This window comes from Tachysurus fulvidraco, chromosome 1 (assembly GCF_022655615.1).
Source record: "Tachysurus fulvidraco isolate hzauxx_2018 chromosome 1, HZAU_PFXX_2.0, whole genome shotgun sequence".
Lineage (NCBI taxonomy): Eukaryota > Metazoa > Chordata > Actinopteri > Siluriformes > Bagridae > Tachysurus > Tachysurus fulvidraco.
The window spans coordinates 49,997,523-50,015,407 of NC_062518.1; the positions used below are offsets into that span (position 1 = coordinate 49,997,523).

General features: G+C 41.6%; 2 protein-coding genes across 2 annotated transcripts; both read right to left on the minus strand.

Annotated features, from left to right (window-relative positions):
- Window positions 1–1,245: 1,245 nt before the first annotated feature.
- On the minus strand, window positions 1,246–3,332 carry LOC113636597 (5-beta-cholestane-3-alpha,7-alpha-diol 12-alpha-hydroxylase). Its single transcript, XM_027136791.2, has one exon. The coding sequence runs from the start codon at window positions 3,125–3,127 to the stop codon at window positions 1,589–1,591; it is 1,539 nt and encodes a 512-aa protein (XP_026992592.1). The 5' UTR covers window positions 3,128–3,332; the 3' UTR covers window positions 1,246–1,588.
- An 8,144-nt stretch (window positions 3,333–11,476) lies between these two features.
- On the minus strand, window positions 11,477–15,491 carry LOC113636595 (atypical chemokine receptor 2). The gene has a single exon (XM_027136788.2). It carries the CDS (start codon window positions 12,885–12,887, stop codon window positions 11,790–11,792), a length of 1,098 nt encoding a protein of 365 aa, XP_026992589.1. The 5' UTR covers window positions 12,888–15,491; the 3' UTR covers window positions 11,477–11,789.
- Between the last annotated feature and the right edge of the window lie 2,394 nt (window positions 15,492–17,885).

The following is a 17,885-nucleotide window of genomic DNA, read 5'->3' on the forward strand; positions in this document are numbered from 1 at the left end:
TGTTATGTGCTTGTGTGTGTGTGTGTGTGTGTGTGTGTGTGTGTGTGTGTGTGTGTGTGTGTGTGTGTGTGTGTGTGTGTGTGTGTAGTTCAAGCTCCTCATACAGTTCCATGTCCTGTGAACAGAATGATGACTATAAGGTCCTGAAAATAAACTGGATAACAGAAACCGAATCAGATTCATTTCAGAATAAAAATAAAGAATTCATCAGAACAGAGTCAGTAAGATGACAGAAGTGTCTCGTGTTTATTACAGATTTTAAAATGAAGGTGAAGTTAATTACTCATCTGTTTAAGCTTCATTAACTTCTACACATATCCCAGTGTTAGGAAATGGTGTTCAGAGTGCAGTGTGTCATGAACTCCTGAACTCTTCTGAGCATTAACCATTGAGACATTTTATTATTCATAAGAGCAGAATTTTGGGAATTTGGGGACAGACTGCGTTATCTGCTACGTGATGCAGCAGCCCTGGAGTAGTCAGAGCTAAAAACAAGGTTAGAACCCACAACCCTCTGATTTGTACCCTAGAACCTTAACTGTTCAGCGTTCCCAATGTCCCAGTGTCAAGACAGAATTAGGCAACAAAGAGTATAGTGTTCCCCTTCAGGATGGAACACTGTACAAAAGGACATAAAGGTGGCAGTGAAGGGTGGAGTCCACAGGTTTCAATTGAAGGGGGAGGAGGAAGGTAAGGGTTCAGTGGTGTTGAGTCAGAGTCAGGGCTCAGTGCAGGGCACTCGAAGTTCTCCACTCTAAGCTTCACCTGTACACCTTCATGGATCTGCTTTGTACACAGGGACATTGTCATGATGGAACAGGGTTTGGACACTGAGTTCTACTGAAGTTAATCTGTAAAGTTAAACTGAGACATTTAGTACAACTTGAGTGTGATGGTTAGGGGGCACAAACTTTTGGCATTACAATGAATCATCACAGGGCACACACACACTCTCATTCACTCACACACACACACACACACACACTACGGACAATTTTCCAGAGATGCCAATCAACCTACCATGCATGTCTTTGGACCGGGGGAGGAAACCGGAGTACCCGGAGGAAACCCCCGAGGCACGGGGAGAACATGCAAACTCCACACACACAAGGCGGGGGTGGGAATCGAACCCCGAACCTGGAGGTGTGAGGCGAATGTGCAAATTACTAAGCCGCAGTATCCCCCCCCCCCCCCCCCCGGCCGCCCCCGAATCATGTTTTTAATTTAAAAAAAAAACTAGAGTAATAATAATAGTATTATCTTTATTCATCAGATTAAAATAAATCTTTGATATCACAGCATTTATGTAGCGACTGAAGTAGGACGTGTCTGACATGAGGCCATTATGATTCCTAAGCACTGATAAGGACAATGTTTGTTAAGATTTTCTTTAAAGACTGGTTAGGATTTAAATATAATAAAAATAATGTCATAAAATGAAATAAAAATCTGTTGTTGTTTTTTTAGATGCTGAATGTGATACACAAAATGATTAGCAAATATTAATAAAAACAAAAACAATGATGTAATGAACTCGACCCTAGCAGGAAACGTGTTAAAGGTTATTAGCATAAACATTTTTCCTTGTCTAAAACCTGAGTCTGTATCTGAAGGGGATATCTCTTGCCGGCTGCATCGTCCCAAATCCCCATCGCCTCACGTCCATGTCTGGGATCTCTTCATCTGGGTTCATCAACTCAAATTCAAAATATGTCAGCATAAGGAATACGAACTGCTTGAGCTCGTTGACGGCAAAGAGCCTCCCGGGACACATGCTGACCCCGGCACCCCACGGCATGGTGTAGTACTTCACTTTCTTTCCTCCTTTGTAGAATTCGGTCTTTTTCCTGCCTTCGGGTGTGAGGAACCGGTCGTATTTAAAGGTGTGTGGATCAGGGTGCACCTCAGGGTCCATGTGGACAGCCATGTAGGGGAACAGGGACACACGGTCACCTTTGCGGATCTTGTATTCGCGCCCATTGTCCATTTTCAGGCTCATGTCCTGCAAGACGGCTCGTGTGAGTACCGGAGCAGCCGTCAAGCGCAGGCTCTCCTCCACAGCACTGTCCAGAACCGGGGTTTTCAGCAGCATGTCTCGAGTTAGGTTAATCAGCGGACCTCCACTTTTCACCTCCTGTCCAGTTTCACGCAGAACCTCATCGACCTCGCTCTTCACTGCCGCCATGGCCTCTGGGTGCTTCATGAGGAACAGGAGAAGCCAGAATGATGCCGGACCTGTGTTGCCTTGGGACGCCCAAAGAAGCAGGAACATATGTCTGTCCTGCATGGACTTGTCCATTCCACGCTCGTCACGTGTCTGCTGCGATTCAGACACCCAGTCACTAATGTTCTCTTTGGTGTTCATCTTATCCACAGCAAGAACATTCCAGAAAAGCCTTTTCAACCTCTCTGATTCTATTTTCTCAGAAGGTCCCAGAACTCCATAAGCCAGCTTTGGGAAAAGTTGATCATATTTACGAAACTCATAAAAGAGCTCTTCTGACTCCTTTCGGTCGACCTCCTTTGCTTTGTCTAGGCTTTCTGGAGTCTTGGCTGCATCATTTCCAAAAAGCGCCAGATACCCGGCGCGGAACACGATGTTATAGCAGTAGGTGAACAGCCCGTCCTCCTGCCACGATCTGTCATCAGTACTTCCAGACCCAATTCTGTGTAGCATGAGGTTCTGCAGGTTGTTCATCATGGCTTGTGTTAGCACCACCAGACCATCACCCATCAGATGCTTGTTGCTGGACACCTGAATGAGCTTGTGGTCATCTTCAATGGGATGGTAGCCAAAGACACGCTTGACCAGGTGTTTAGCGAACTCATTAAAGTCTAATTTGGCCCGAGCTTCCTTAACCACCGAGCCGAAGGACAGAGGGTCCGTGAGAAAAGTGAAGTAAAACCCTCCCAGCTGCACAGTGAAAATATCCCCATGCTTCTTTCTCATCCTCTCCAGAAACTTTGCTGTGTCCCTCCTGAACTCCAGGACGTGTCCCAGCCATGGCAGAGGACCTTTATCTAGAGGAGGTTCTCCAGGCCGTCGACGACGGAAAGCTCCGAGAATGTAAAGTCCCCCAAGAAGAGAGATAATCAAAGCAAGAAGAATTTGCAGTAGGAAGCTCATGTTGTTAATTTTCCTTCTTCTCTCTCTCTCTCTCTCTCTCTCTCTCTCTCTCTCTCTCTCTCTCTCTCTCTCTCAGTGGTGTGTGTTCTGTGGAGATCTGAACTCCCACCCTATCTTACCTCTATTTAAACTGTTTGAGCACAGACTCTGCCCCTCCAACACACTTCTCTTCTGTGTTTTTCTGCAGGTCAGCTCAGATTTCGAAAACAGGATATATGAGTTGATGCACATTCCTGCACAACTTCTGTGAAACTCCACCCTTCTAGTCAGAAAGGTACCTCCCACATCTTGACATTATTTCAGCATAGTAATGTCTCTGAAAAGTAAAAACAAGAATCAACTTTGGACACTTGGCTCCATATGGCATTTATACAGAATGGTGCAGAAAAACAAATACACAGTTAGTGAGTGATGGTTCTGTGGAGAGCTCATAGGAAAAGAACCAGAATGGTTTGAGACTCAACCCAAAAATCAGAAAACAAACTGTTTTTAACACAATAACCAGGTAAACAAGACTTCAGGAAGTATAGACAAGGAAAGGACTTTATCTGTGTGGAGCACAAATTGAAGAGCTTGACACGACAGACGTGATGAATACGTTTGAGTACACTGCCCTCTTTAGACCGTTTATGGAAGTGTTTCATAAAGCTCCACATTTACACACTTCAACAATCAACTTCTATAAATTTGTAGCGTTGTGTTTCCAGAGACTGGATTTGGTCTTATCATAAACTCAGATGGAACTGTTTCCTTTCTACACCACCTGAGACCATAACTTCATTTCCATTAACAAGTAGTTTGAGTAGTTTTAAAAGACACACACACAAAAAAAAATTTGGATCATGATATTATTCAAAAATTGTACACACCGAATCCTGACGATCATTTCCTGACGATTATCTACAGTAATTAAGATTTTATTAATAACACTATAATATTTCATCCACCATCGGTTTAATTAATTCTTACTTACATTAATCCCAATTACATTTTAAACCATTGTTTAACGAAGAAAAGAGTCAAACTAATTAAATATGATACAGCATCCTAAACAGATCTGACAAAAACAGATCTACCATACACTACGGTACATGTTATATTTTAATTAAAAAATATATCTGAACTTTAATAAGCTCTTAATATTGCTGGTCAGCTGAACACATCCTAATGATACTGAGGTATGGAAGCAGGGTTTCCATGGTGATGTCATGATTAACTACAGTGATGACGTTTATAATGATATCTTGCCCAGTGAATCAGACAGACACGTGTCACGTGTATTTCTAATCTGTTTATTGTCCACTAGGTGTCACTAACCTTACGTTATTCTATATAATAGTCATTCAAATGAACATGTCAGAAACAATGCAGGACATTAAAATGCATCACTGGATGGCGTGTCCACGTGTGTACAGGCATCAAAGCACTGAAATAAAAGACCTGAAAATCAGTAGTAGTAAACATTAGAGTAGAACATTTAGCTCCCAAACTTTGGAATAGTCTTCCCGATAGTGTTCGGGACTCAGACACACTTTCCCAGTATAAGTGTAGATTACAGACCTATCTCTTTAGTCAGGCGTACACATAATACATCCCATAATATTGTGTTCTAATACATCTGACCAAATGCACATTATCATCTAGTGCTTGATAATATTATGAATAGCAGCTATGCTAATCCCTCTCCACTGCTTCTCTCTTTCTACCCATCCCGAGGCAGAAATTGTACCAGCTCCGATCGTCTTCCGTGCTATAAATATTTTGGACCTCCACTGAGATGAAGGTGACTCTGTGAATCCTGAGGCATCTAGAGATCTACCAGCTCCAGTTAGACTATATAATATAGAGCAGATGTGAACTCCATGCAGACTTTTGCATCAATACAACATTTATCAGACTGTATATATATAATCACACCCCCAGTGTCACCCAGATGAGGATGAGGTTATATAATCACACCCCCAGTGTCACCCAGATGAGGATGAGGTTATATAATCACACCCCCAGTGTCACCCAGATGAGGATGAGGTTCCCCTTTGAGTCTGGTTCCTCTCAAGGTTCCTTCCTTTACCATCTAAGGGAGTTTTTCCTGCCCACAGTCACCTGAGTCACCTCAGACTTGCTCATTGGGGATAAATACATACACATTTATATATATCTAATATTAATCTTGAATTTTGTATTATATTAATCTTTATATTATTCTTTATAATAACCTTTTGTTCTATGTTTAAGTTCTGTAAAGCTGCTTTTGACAATGTCAATTGCGCTATACAAATAAACTTGAATTGAATTGAATTGAATTGAATTGAATTGAATTGAATTGAGGGGGGCACGGTGGCTTAGTGGTTAGCACGTTTGCCTCACACCTCCAGTGTTGGGGGTTCGATTCCCGCCTCCACCTTGTGTGTGTGGAGTTTGCATGTTCTCCCCATGCCTCGGGGGTTTCCTCCGGGTACTCCGGTTTCCTCCCCCGGTCCAAAGACATGCATGGTAGGTTGATTGGAATCTCTGGAAAATTGTCCGTAGTGTGTGTGTGAGTGAATGAGAGTGTGTGTGCCCTGTGATGGGTTGGCACTCCGTCCAGGGTGTATCCTGCCTCGATGCCCGATGACACCTGAGATAGGCACAGGCTCCCCGTGACCCGAGAAGTTTGGATAAGCGGTAGAAAATGAATGAATTGAATTGAACTGTCAACACACTCTTTCAGAACTATAAAACAAAGTGCATGAACTTTTGCTCTCAGATGACACTGAAGAACTGGATTCACTGCTCTGTGATGAAGCACATGAGGACTTAAACCTGGTACAATCTCTTTGAACTCCATAGCATAAGGCTCTGGTGTTGTGCCTTATTCATATGAAATACAGTTGACAACAATGGAAATATCTGGAAAATATCAAAAACACCTGGTATTTGTTTGGTTAGGAAAAGGAAATTTTAGAGCATACATGAATAAAAACAGATCCCAAAATGTGTCATGCTGCAGATATTTAACAAATCTGGATGCCTCACAACGAATTTGGCAACTGAACATGGATATGGTTTCAAATATGTTATCCTCAGTGCTTCTTGTGGTGTTTTCTGAGACCAGAGGATCAGGAACAGAGATTTTCCAAATAACTGGAAGAAGTTAGAGCTTGTGCAGGAGACATAACTGTTTGAGGCTCTTACTTCTAGAACATAATCAGAGGTTGAGTAATGAGAAAGAAAGACCTGAACAAGATGTCATCCTATTATTATGAAATGTAGAGGTACTGGATAGGCCAAGAGATATTGTATTCTCTGAGAGCTGTCTGGCCTGGTTCAAGAGTTACTGTTCTGGTCGTTCACAATCAGTAAGGGTGGAGGGGTTTTGGTCAGAAACCCTGCCACTATTTAAAGGGGTCTCACAAGGAAGCATTTTGGGGCCTACATTTTTTAATATCTACTGTATATTAATGATATTGCTCTTGCTGCAAGTGATTCTTACGTACATTACTATGCAGATGATTTATACACTATCATTTATACATTCCATTCTTCCTTGACCATCGCATTGTCTTTACTGCAGGCTAGTTTTCCTGGTATCCAACATGCTTTTTCTAATCTTCATCTGGTTTTAAATACAACTAAAACAAAATGCATGGTTTTCAATAGAAAGCTACCACATGTTGAACATCTGCCTAAAATTTTAATCTTTGGATGGTTTTGAACTCGATTATGTTGAATGCTACAGATACCTTGGTATCTGGCTTGATAGCAAGTTGTCATAGGAAACATAAATGTACTGGTCAGAAAGGTTAAATCTCGTATTAGTTTTCTTTATCGTAACAAATCTTCTTTTACCCATTCTTCTAAACAGCTTTTGGTTAAAACGACAGTACTTCTAATATTGGATTATGGTGATGTAGTTTATAGGTCTGCTTCAAAAATTCAATTCAATTCAAGTTTATTTGTATAGCACTTTTTTACAATAGACATTGTCTCAAAGCAGCTTTACAGAACATAAACATAGAGCAGAAGGTAAACATAATTAATGATAAAGGAAATAACGAATAATAAAAGTAAAAGAATTGACAGAATAAAAAAATTCTAGATTATTATTATTAGATATAAATAGTTCACAATGTGTATGTATTTATTCCCGTATGAGCAAGTCTGAGGTGACAGTGGCAGGAAAAACTCCTACTGAGGAACCGGACTCAAGGGGGAACCCATCCTCATATGGGTGACACTGGGGGTGTGATTGTAATATACAGTTAGTTAAATGTTGTATTGGTGTAAGTATCAAGGACTTCAGATCTCAGTATCACAGAGTCTAACTGGAGATGTCTCAGGATTCTTAGAGTCGGCCTCGGCTCAGTGGACGTCCAAAGACTCCAAAAACTCTCCTTCATAAACTGGATGTTATCTGTCATGCTGCAATCCGCTTTGTGACTGGAGCTTCATTTAACAAATGAAATGATAAATAAATAATAATAATAAAAACACAACCTTTAACACTTTTTCATTGTAACTTTGAACAAATGTTTTAAACTCATGGTATCTTAAGTATGTAACCTAGTGAGCCAGCATTAATGTATTCGATGTTAGAGATTTAAGCACTTATGTACGTCGCTCTGGATAAGGGCGTCTGTCACATGCTGTAAATGTAGATTAGATTAGATTAGATTAGATTAGATTAGATTAGATTAGATTAAATTAGATTCAACTTTATTGTCATTACACATGTACAAGTACAATGCAACGAAACACATTTTAGGTCTAACCAGAGTGCAATAGCAGTAAGTGCAGGATAGACAGTTTGTACAAGATTTAAGTGAGTTAAATAAAATGGTAATATAGCAGTAATTTACACGTGTGTGTACTATATACATAATATACAGATGGCTATAATTATAACTGAAATTGATAAACTCACTGATAAACTGAATAAACTGAAATGTAACACTCACCAGGGGGGCATGGTGGCTTAGTGGCTTAGTGGTTAGCACGTTCGCCTCACACCTCCAGGGTTGGGGGTTCGATTCCCACCTCCACCTTGTGTGTGTGGAGTTTGCATGTTCTCCCCGTGCCTCGGGGGTTTCCTCCGGGTACTCCGGTTTCCTCCCCCGGTCCAAAGACATGCATGGTAGGTTGATTGGCATCTCTGGAAAATTGTCCGTAGTGTGTGTGTGTGTGTGTGTGTGTGAGTGAATGAGAGTGTGTGTGTGCCCTGTGATGGGTTGGCACTCCGTCCAGGGTGTATCCTGCCTCGATGCCCGATGACGCCTGAGATAGGCACAGGCTCCCCATGACCCGAGAAGTTCGGATAAGCGGTAGAACATGAGTGAGTGAATGAGTAACACTCACCATTGCCTCTTGTATTCTTTATTGAATTGATCTTCTCTTCATTCGTGCAGACAAACACATTGGTTTCTGTTCATTTATAAAACTCTTATTGGTAACACTCCCTTGTATTTACAGTCCCTTCTTAATGTTTATAATACAAGTCGTAATCTGCGCTCGTGTCGATTCTTTAATGTCTGCATTCCTAAACTTTCTTTCTTCCTTTAAATATTCAATTCGGTCACTAACTCAAGATGACTGTACTTGTTTTTAGTATGTTTTTACATGTCATTGTTTATAGCTGTGTTGGTGTATTGTATTAGTTTTTATGTTGCCTCTTGGTCAGGTCGTCATTGTAAATGGGAACCGGTTCTCAACCAACTCACCTGGTTAAATAAAGAAAAAAGAAAGTAAGAAAGGTGTCCAAGTTCTGTAAAAGTGAAAGTACATGTGAGTAAGATGGACAGCAAAACGTCATTGAGAACATGCACAGTGGATGTCCTACATGTTCCTGTCTGCTGTATCATCGTATCAAAACTGAGATAATTGTTACTGAATATCTGTTAGCTCATGTCTGAGGCAGGAGGTTCTGCAGAGGATTCATGGAATTGAGAGTTGGTATAAGATCTTGTCTTATGGCCAAGAATCCACTGAGATGAGAAGAGTCCATCAGCAGAAGGTTGACAAGCTTGAAACTCGGAAATTAAACTTTAATCTAAGATAGTTATTTATTCTTTTGACTTCCCGGAGATGCCACTGTTACCAAACATATCAACAAGTGTGTGAAATCCTTCCCCAAAATACAGTACACAATACAGTGGCATTTCCTACAGTGGTCTCTAACCCACTAACATTTACTGCTAAGCTACTACAGAGTTCCATTCCTGGAAAATGACCTTTTCCCTGCAGAGCTGCTGATGAATCACTGAACACTTCCTTTTCCTTTCAAAGGAACAACGATGTACCAACAGCAGCAAAGGTTTATACTGTACAGCAAAAATGAAAGGAGAACTCATTCTGTGACAGATCAGGCAAATCTTTCCAAACATAAGAAAGGAGAGATGTTTTAGGAAGTGTGCCATGCTCTGAAATGTGGCTGTGACAGAATCATCTTGTTAGTTTTGTGTGTGTAAATAAAATGTTCATTATTACTCATAGTGGGAAAAAGCCTTCATTTGTTTCTGGAAGGATCTTGGAACACTTTGTATATGTTGTTATTTTTCCAGAGTGCTTTGTAAGAGGTGATGAATGATGACATGTAGCTCATATTAAAGCTAGTGGGAGTCGCTGAAACTGCAGAATTCGCTGGTTCATGTTGATCTAATCATTCTTCAGCATCCAGACCTCCATCATGAACATCATGCAAACATAAAGACAGCATTCTCATTCTGATTCTTATCTCCTCCTGTGGAATTTCTGGAACATGGCTAACAACCAGATTATCTGAAAATCCTCCACTTCAGCCCAAGGGATGTGCTGTGATAAGCTAAATTCACCCGGACAAATCTGCCCTAAATCACAGATCCATACAGTTATTTATTTAATTATCCTACTTTACTGTCAACAGTTTAACAGTTAGCAGTAAATCCAAAGTAAAAAGTCTCCTGTAACAACAACATGGCCGGGTGTATAACGTCTAAAAAAATGCTAATGTTGCTAATTGCACAATAAATACAGTCCTTCCCCAAACTACAGAAACATCAAGTCTGGTTTATTTTGTGTTCTAGACTCACACGATAAATGATAAATATAAGACCAGAGTTTTGGCTTTACTTTACTGAGACTCATTCCAAGACATCGTACACACATCGAGCACAGCCAATATAACTATTTGTGAAGTCCGGAAATAGAAAGAAGCCACGAGTGTTCTAAACAACACTTACACAGAAAGGACAGCTAAGGAAAACAACAGCTGAGGGTGGAAATGTTGTGAGAGCTGTAAAGAACAACCCAAAAACAACAGTCAGTGAGATTACCAAAGGCCTTCACAGGGCAGGATGAAGGAATCACAATACATCACAGGAAAAAGACTCAGAGAGTCAAATATCAAGGCCAAACCAGCTGATGCAGTAAGACTCAGAAGATCAGACTGTAATCCACAAAGTAGTACAGAGATGATTTACAAAACTTCTGGAACTGAGATTATCCTCTATCAGAGTAATGGAAAGAGAAAACGTGTGAAGGAAGAAATTATCTGATCATGATCCAAAACATCTGAGCTCATCTGTGAAACATGGCTTGAATAGCTGCTTCTGGAACATTCTCACTAATCTGATGCTGGAGCCCACGATGGTAGCACCAGAACGAACTCGGACTTTGATGGAAACATTCTTTATGCAGAACTTCATCGCGCAGCAAAACAACAATCCAAAACACACTGCAGCTCCATGCAGGACCTCATCAGGGCAAAAGGTGGAGACTGGGACATGTCAATCAGTAGACCTGAACGGAGCAACATTTCACCTCCTGAAGAGGAGACTGAAGATAGAAACCTTCTGAAACACACAACTACTGAAAGAAACTGCTCTACAAACCTGGAAATCGAAGAAGAATGCAGAAGTTTGGTGATTTTAATGAGGCTTGATGCAGTTATTGCAAGTGAGGGAACTGCGGCCAAATATTAAGTGTAATTTGCATGAATATGATACTTTTCTGTTCTAATACTTTTGCCTGCCTTAAGATCAAGGTGTATGTTGTAATGTTGTAAAAGTATATACAAGTTATGTATATATACATCTATATATAAATATCATGAAGACTCTTGTCTGATTTCCATCTTTTCACTCTCAAACTCTTTGGTTTTTGGTGTACAGAGACATGATCTTTCCTTTCTGTTGTTTTGGTGGAGACTGTAATTGTTGTGCAGCATGACAGATTTTCTCCTTCCATGAAACCAACGTCTTAATTTCTAAGCGAGGAAAATGTGAGCTGGAGGAAGGGAGGGACGGTGATGTGTCTGCAGCCTGAGGAAACCCCCACTTTAACAGAAAACATGCTTGTGGACAGGATATAAATAAATACTAGCCGATACAACATGAGGATGTTTATATATTGACCGATTTATTTCTTTCAGCATACAGTAAAAGTGATTGTGTTAGCTTTGTATGAATAGCAGGAAGTGACTAATATCCTATGATAAGGCTAGATTTATATAAAGTTGGCTACAAGTTACATACAGGCTATAAATAATGATTATTCATATTAAAATACTGATATTTATCGAATATTAGCAGCACAATGTGATTTATTTAGCACAATTGTAGATGTTTATCATTTTTATGGCAGGATGTGCAACTGACAATCTTTTAGTCCATTCTTCTTCATTTATGCTAGTTAGTGAGCTCAGTCAAGGTTATGTGGCTCGTGGTAAGAAGTGACCTTGTTTCTCAGTGTTTTCTTGCTCATACTCAGGATTTGAGAAACTTTGGAGAGCCCTTAACTCTACGCCGTTGTCCTGACTGGACACACTGTCCGTGTGCTCCGACACGTTGAGCAGGTACTCCCTTGGGCTCATAAACTTTGCCCTGAAGACCCTCCACACTCGCTTGTTGAGCAGGACGTATGCTGCAGGGTTGATGAAGACGTGAGCGAAGGCGATGCACTCTGTGATCTGGATGGCGAGGTCCAGGTGCAGACTCATGCTGCACTCCGAGACCATGTGCAGCTCCTGCAGAAGGTGTAGCATAATCACCAATGTGTACGGAAACCAGAGCGCAAAGAACAGCCCAGTGGAGATGAAGGCACGTCTCAGCGTTCTGGAATACACTGAAGAACGCGTGCGCAGGAACAACACGACGGAGGAACCGAGCAAGAGCAGGAACGGTATCCCAAAGACGAGCACAACCAGTTGGAGGCGCATGAAGACCTTCCAGCCGTGTGGGAAGTGGTAGGTGCAGTGGGTCTCGCCGTGGGCATGGTGCTCCTCCACGAAGTGCAGGTGTGTCACGGAGGCCAGACAAGACAACATCCACACACACGTGCACCATACGACGTTCTTCGTGGTCTCCCCAAAACGTCGGAAACACCGGAGCGCGTTCACGCGGCTCCGCAAAACCGCACACGCCACGAACAGGTTGCTGCCGTACAGACCGACCGCGTACACCAGCGTGACGAGTTTACACGCGCGCTCCCCGAAGACCCAGTCCCGCGCTGCGTAAACCGCCCAGAACGGTAAGGTGAACGTGAACAGCAGGTCCGCGCACAGCACGCACGCGGGATGAGCCCTTCTTATCGATTTGCTCCGCACGAGCACGTACAGCAGGGTGAAATTAGCGAGCAGACCGAGAGCGCACGCGACCGAGTAAAACACAGGCAGGAAATAACGGCTGAACTTTTTCACATGGTGTTTCTCACACGGCCGAAAATCCGCCAGCGCTTCTAAATCGTAATACTCAGAGTAATCGTACTGATAATCCGACTCGTTAACGCGCGCGGGCTGAGTGACATCCATGGTGTCCTGATGTCCTGGTGTCCAGCTGGAGCTTCACGTACAAATGTTATACAGCGCGCGCGCTCGCACACGCACGGCTGCACACGCGCACAAAGCGAAAGGTTTCGATACTATTATTTTGCTGCACTTTTTATAAATAACTTATTCACAAAACTATTAACTGGTTTCCATAGCAACACTCAATAGTGCGTAAAAATAAACACCTAAATTCAAACTATGAAAGATGTTAAATGAAGATCATGTTACTGTGTGTAAGTAACAGCTCCTTCTTTAGGGTTCGTTTAAAATGGGGCAAATTTCCTATCAGTCCCATCTCTGATCCGTAATCCTGCACAGTCTCATAGAACCTGTTGGATTTAGTGGTCAGGTCTGAATCTTATATCTGAGTCAATAAGTGATGATATAGAGGAGATCCATCAACAGCCATCATGTGACACTCCACACCAGATGGACTTATCAGACTGAAGAAATGAAATGAGGAAGCAGGTTTTTAGAGAAGATAAGGAGATATTTAGCCTCACTGTACTTTTGCTATGTGCTGTAGTTTGTTTCTAAAGTTGGAGAAACTTTATAGATGGACTTCACAGACAGATCTTTGCGCAATAAGTTAGTACATAAATCAATCAACTTTGCTTTATGTTCTTATTTATTAACTTTTTTTATTTAAAGTTCATCCATTTTTATAGTGACAAATATTTCTTGTGTTTTATTTTTTATAACATCTAAAGGTCATGTGGTCACGCGCCCCTCACATTACAATAACATATCTAATGGTCATGTGGTCACGTACCCCTCACATTATAATAACACGTCTAATGGTCATGTGGTCACGTACCCCTCACATTATAATAACACGTCTAATGGTCATGTGGTCACGTACCCCTCACATTACAATAACATGTCTAATGGTCATGTGGTCACGTACCCCTCACATTATAATAACATGTCTAATGGTCATGTGGTCACGTACCCCTCACATTATAATAACATGTCTAATGGTCATGTGGTCATGTACCCCTCACATTACAATAACATGTCTAATGGTCATGTGGTCACATACCCCACACATTATAATAGCACATCTAATGGTCATGTGGTCACGTCTCACATCATAATAGCACATCTAATGGTCATGTGGTCACGTACCCCTCACATCACAATAAGACATCTAATGGTCATGTGGTCACGTACCCCTCACATTATATCACATCTAATTTTTATGTGGTCACGTACCCCTCACATCACAATAACACGTCTAATGGTCATGTGGTCACGTACCCCTCACATCACAATAGCACATCTAATGTTTGTGGTCACGTACCCCTCACATCACAATAACACATCTAATGGTCATGTGGTCACGTACCCCTCACATCACAATAACATGTCTAATGGTCATGTGGTCACATACCCCTCACATTATAATAGCACATCTAATCCTCATGTGGTCACGTACCCCTCACATTACAATAGCACATCTAATGGTCATGTGGTCACGTACCCCTCACATCACAATAACACATCTAATGGTCATGTGGTCACGTACCCCTCACATCACAATAACACATCTAATGGTCATGTGGTCACGTACCCCTCACATCACAATAACACATCTAATGGTCATGTGGTCACGTACCCCTCACATCACAATAACACATCTAATGGTCATGTGGTCACATACCCCTCACATCACAATAACACATCTAATGGTCATGTGGTCACATACCCCTCACATCACAATAGAACTCTCACATTTCACTTCTCTCATTTCCTGTTAAATAATAAAAAGGTTATTTTGATTTATTCATAAAATAAGACCCAATGTTTGTTGTAAATTAATAATGAGAAAGAAAACTTTTCCACCAACTGCAGAAAACAGAACGTGTTGGACTGTGTCCCTCTCTCTAGCACTGTACTTGTATTTAAAAATGATGGAACTGATATTTTCCACACTGAGAAGGAGGACATTCAGTGCAGTAATGCAGACGTTCAGCCTTGGTGTCTTTGCTGGATTTATGAAGCAGATGTGATGAAGATCAGTGTGATGTTACGTCCTGCTATGGGTCTAGAGGATATGCGGACGTAACACGTGAAAACTTAAACTTAAAAAATAATAATAAAAATGCGGTCCTAAGGAAGCCTCCGTTCAATTGGCAAATTGTGGTGTGTGTTCAAGTAAACAGGCAGAGACCGAGGCTGAGTCTGGTCGAGCGTGTGTATTTACAAACTATATACACACACAAAAGATGACAATAATAAAGTGAGGGACAAGAACGGTGCTAAAGAAAAGAACTCAATAAAACAAACACATCAACTAGATCTCAGGTACGAATACTTAACTAACAAAAGAAAACAGGAAAGCAACCACTTCAGCGTAGAACAGCACTAACTACGCTGCCTAATAACACAAGTACAAGGATTGGCATCCGCTCATAACCTAGTGTGTCTCTGCGTGATGAAATGTAAGTCACGTGACAAACTAACCTGGTCCCAATCACTATGTATCGGAGAAGGAACGGAATAGACACCGTTAAAGTGAAAGTCGAGTCACAGCATAGACCTCGATAACTGTATAGAACAGTTCACAAAGCGAACAACTTAACACACAATAACTAAACGCAGAATTAGAAATAAACCCAAGCAAAACAACAGGTGAGCAAACACAGGTAAGTCAACGCCCCTCTCTCGCGCTCGGGTAACATCCGGGTCTTTATACCTGGCCAATAACACCGGATTGGTTCCTGAAGTGGTTCATGGAATGATGACTGGCGGCTGAATCGTCCAATCACAGGACCTGCAAGGCGGGACAGTGAATAAAGGAGGAAAGAGAGAGAAAACAATACGGGACGTAACACTCCTCCTCCAGAGTTCTCCAAAAAAAACCTTCAGAAAGTCCTGATTCACATCAATTTTAATGATCAGCTCACCAATCTAATAAATCTAACAAACCTTTACTGTAATATATCTGCTGTAAGATGTAAAGGCTGGGGGAGGGGGGTTGTGGACTGGTTAATGTCTGGACAGATCACATCCAGGTCCATGCTAGAGCATAAGCACTTGTTTCAGTTCTAATTCAAATGTCATTTGTCTCGTACATCAATGAAAATCAGGAAATTCTGTACCTATGACATTAGTTAGTGGGAAACGGGGGCGTGGCCAAATGCCGGTTTATGAATGGAGGGCGTGGCGTATCACACTACTGTGCTTAATGATGGTGGCAGAGATAAAAGTGAGAGCCGGCAAGTGAGAGTTACCTTTCATTTAAACATACAATCTGCATTTTGAATTCCTTTTACGCCACTAGAAGGCACAATGTTGCTGCCTGACACAAACTTTTCTGAAAATGATATTAAATGATATTAAAGGCAGGGTCTCCAATTTTGAGAAATGCTTCATGCCCAGCACAGCCAAGCTGCCACTGCTGGGGCCCTTAAGCAAGGCCCTCAACCCTCCCTGCTCCAGGGGCGCTGTATCATAACTGCTCCTGCATTCTGACCCCAACCTTCTTAGTTGGGGTATGTGAAGAAAAAAGAAATGTAGTTATAATAAAGGCTTCTATGCCCACTCTATTCTAAATGTTTGGGATCAGCTAGAAATGTTCTTGTTTTCCATTAAATCGCAGAATATTATTACTTAATAATGAATATAACAATAATGAACTTTATTTAATAGGCAGATCTTGACATGGTGCTATTGAGGCTGGAGCTGGAATAAGTTCTATCTCTTCCATATACAGTACACACGCCATATGCCCACGTTCTATTACACCTAATAGGACTGAGCACATCACTCCAGTCCTCAGGTCCTTACACTGGCATCCAGTTACATTTAGAATAGATTTTAAAGTATTGTTACTGGTTTATAAATCACTTCATGGCTTAGGACCGAAATACATTACAGAAGCTAACTGAATATAAACCAAGCAGACGACTCAGATCATTAGGATCAGGTCAGTTAGAGATACCAAGGGTTCACAAAACAAGGTGCGTCAGCATTTAGTTATTACGCCACCTAGAGGTGGGATCAGCTTCCAGAAGAGATCAGATGTGCTTCAACAGTAGACACTTTTAATTCAAGATTAAAAACACATCTGTTTAACTCTGCATTTACTGAATGAGCTCTGTGCTGGTTCACACTGACTGTGCTGCTTCACACTGACTGTGCTGCTTCACCCTGACTGTGCTGCTTCACCCTGACTGTGCTGCTTCACCCTGACTGTGCTGCTTCACCCTGACTGTGCTGCTTCACACTGACTGTGCTGCTTCACCCTGACTGTGCTGCTTCACACTGACTGTGCCGCTTCACACTGACTGTGCTGCTTCACCCTGACTGTGCTGCTTCACACTGACTGTGCTGCATCACACTGACTGTGCTGCTTCACACTGACTGTGCTGCTTCACCCTGACTGTGCTGCTTCACACTGACTGTGCTGCTTCACCCTGACTGTGCTGCTTCACGCTGACTGTGCTGCTTCACACTGACTGTACTGCTTCACACTGACTGCACTTTTTATCCAAATCACTTTGACTCCTTTTTAATTCTTTTTAACATATTTTAAACTGTTTTTATTAAAATCACATCTATTTTCTTTAATTGTTATTTGTTTTTGTTATGATTTTATCCTGTTTCTTATTTTTCATATATATATATTTTTTTCTCTCTTTTATAAACTGTTTCCTAATTTCTATGTAAAGCACTTTGAATGACCTCTGTGTATGAAATGTGCTATACAAATAAACTTGCCTTGCCTTGCCTAGTGGTCAAAGTGAGCAGTGTGCAGTGTCCAGATCGATGGGTGGGTGGAGCTACTATAACGGGTGGGGCTAATCCAACCGGTGGAGCTACTCTTATAGGTGGGGGTAATCCACCGGGTGGGGCTAGTCCACGGGGTTTGCACAATACAGTAAAAAGAAAAAGAAACAAGACTTTCATGACTTACAGGAAGCAGAGGTCAGAGGTGAGGGGTTGGTCATGCAACTTTATCCAGCATCACTGCAT